General features: G+C 46.3%; 1 protein-coding gene across 1 annotated transcript in view; it reads left to right on the top strand.

The window, feature by feature from the left end:
- The window catches only part of utrn (utrophin), a 155,501-nt gene that overhangs the window by 137,359 nt on the left and 15,642 nt on the right, over positions 1–2,500 (top strand). Inside the window, 1 exon segment of the mRNA XM_048249538.1 lies at positions 276–387. Coding sequence (XP_048105495.1) covers positions 276–387 — 112 coding nt within the window.

Genomic DNA, 2,500 nt, shown 5'->3' with positions numbered 1-2,500 from the left:
TGTGCATACGCTTCAGGCCATCGGTTCTCTGGATTAACCGCTCGTTAGCCTTCAAGCTCATTTGGTGTGCCGACCCAACGCCCTAATCTCTTAATTAGCTAATGCATTAACGGAAGATTAACCACCGCCCCATCAGATTGAGAGCAGGTCTTTTTGGGATGCTTGTGTGAAAGTGTGTGTGTGTGCATTTTTACACATGTAACACACACTCTTTCTTATTTTCTTTCTCTCCCCCTATTCCTCTCCTCTCTCTCTCTCTCCGTCTCTTTCTGCAGGTATCGCAGTCTGAAACACTTCAACTATGACGTGTGTCAGAGCTGTTTCTTCTCAGGCCGAACTGCCAAGGGCCACAAGCTCAACTACCCCATGGTGGAGTACTGTACGCCGGTGAGCACGCCAGTACACACACACACACACACACACACACACACACACACACACACTCTGTACTGCACTGCACTCACTGACAGCCACTGCTAGTGTTTTAGAGTCTTGTCATGCTGTGTGTGTGTGTGTGAGTGTGTGTGTTGTCTATGTATGCATGTGCATCGAACACACATGCAATACAGTAATTCTGTACCTGTATGTGGTGATGTGTGTGTGTGTTAGGGAGAGAGGGCTTGTGTGTGTGTGTGTGTGTGTGTGTGTGTGTGTGTGTGTGCCAGTCTGAATACCTGCATTTATATCCGGTGCAGAGCCATCATAGAAGGCAAAGTGCAGGAGGAAATTCTCACAATGACACACACATTTATTTCCCCTCCTCCATCCCTCTGTCTCCCCTCTTCAGCTGGTACTTCTTCCTTTTCCTCTCTCTCCATCCCTCTCTTTTTCCTCTTCTAAAGCGATCTCTCTCTCTCTCTCTCTCTCTCTCTCCCTTTCGATCCATCCTTTTTTTCCTCTCCTAAAGCTATATTTTCTCTTGCTCTTTCTCTCTCTCTCAGCTCTCCACACCCCCTCCCTTTCTCTTCTTCAGCTCTCTACCCCCCCCCCCTCTCTCTCTCTCTCTCTCTCTCTCTCTCTCTCTCTCTCTATCTCTCTCTCTTTCTCCAAATCAGTATTTTAGCCCCACTGCTGTTTAAGGGGCTCCTGGAGAAGTGGCATTCTAATGGAAAGTGTCAGTTGCGGTGTCAATTTCACATTCAGTCACTCGAGAAGACACACACACACACACACGCGCATGCATGCATGCAGGCACACACGCACACACACACACACACACACACACACACACACACACACACACACACACACACACACACACAGACCCCTCACATACACTCACATCGCCAGATTAGGCTTAGAAAGTGAGGTCACTTTTCAGAGCGGAAATAAATAAAAGGCCAGTCACTAAGCATTGCTTTGCATGGTATAGGCAGAGAGAGAGAGAGAGAGAGAGAGAGAGAGAGAGAGAGGGGGGAGAAAGTGAAATCACTTCTGTTCAAGCTGAGGAGCAGAATGCACCGAGAGAGAGAGAGATGGAGGAGGAAAAGAAAGAACTGCATGGATAAAGTGCAGGACTGTGGCCTGAAAACAGAACACTTTCCACTCACCAGACTTCTTTTGTCTTTGTTCTTCTGCACATACTCTCTCACACACACACAGAGTGTTGTGATTCCTTATTCAGAAGCAACATACACACTCACAAATACACACAGTGTTATGGCCTCTTGATTCCTGATGCCTCTTAGAGAGAGAGTAGAGTCTCTGTGGGGAGGCTGTTCTGCTTTGTAAGGACAGAAGAAGTTCAGCTAAAACTCTCTTCATTTCAACACACACACACAGTCGTACAGATACACACAAACTCACTTATACACAAACACACACACACACAGTCTCACAAATACACACAGTCACTTATACACAAACACACACACACACACACACAGTCTCACAAATACACACACACACGTTTGTCCCTCTCATTCATTGTATTTTTCTGTTTCTGTTCACATTGCACACTCACAAAGAAACACACATTTATTATTTCATACACACACACACACACACACACACACACACACACACACACACACACACACACATACCCTCAGGCCTGCGGTTCAGGGTGCTCAACTAACACACTGGACCATTCAAACCACAGCAGGAGGCTGAGCTGTTAATGTAACCATTAACTTTGTGTGTGTGTGTGCACGCGCAGTGGCTGTTAGCAGCTTGTTTCTACTTCTGCCAAGGGCTCCACCGTCTGTAATTCTACTGATTAGTCAATAAGCCCTACACACACACACACACGTTAAAGCCAACTCCTATCCCTTGGGTTGGCATAGAGTGTGTGTGTGTGTGTGCGTGCACGCTTGATCATGCCTCTCAAATCCCTAGTCTTTACCCCCTTTGCGCCATCCCAAAAATATTCTGTAGAAAGTTAGTTATTGAGGTCAGGGTTAAGTTGAGCATCCCTCTGTGTCTGTGTATGTGTCCATGTGTGTAGCATTGAACTAATTAGTGGAAGCACATGTTTTACTGAGGAAATATTCAGTGTGAA

The sequence above is a fragment of the Alosa alosa genome, chromosome 8 (assembly GCF_017589495.1).
Source record: "Alosa alosa isolate M-15738 ecotype Scorff River chromosome 8, AALO_Geno_1.1, whole genome shotgun sequence".
Taxonomy (NCBI): domain Eukaryota; kingdom Metazoa; phylum Chordata; class Actinopteri; order Clupeiformes; family Clupeidae; genus Alosa; species Alosa alosa.
Note: the sequence above shows the minus strand (reverse complement) of the source record. Positions and strands in the feature narration are given on the sequence as shown.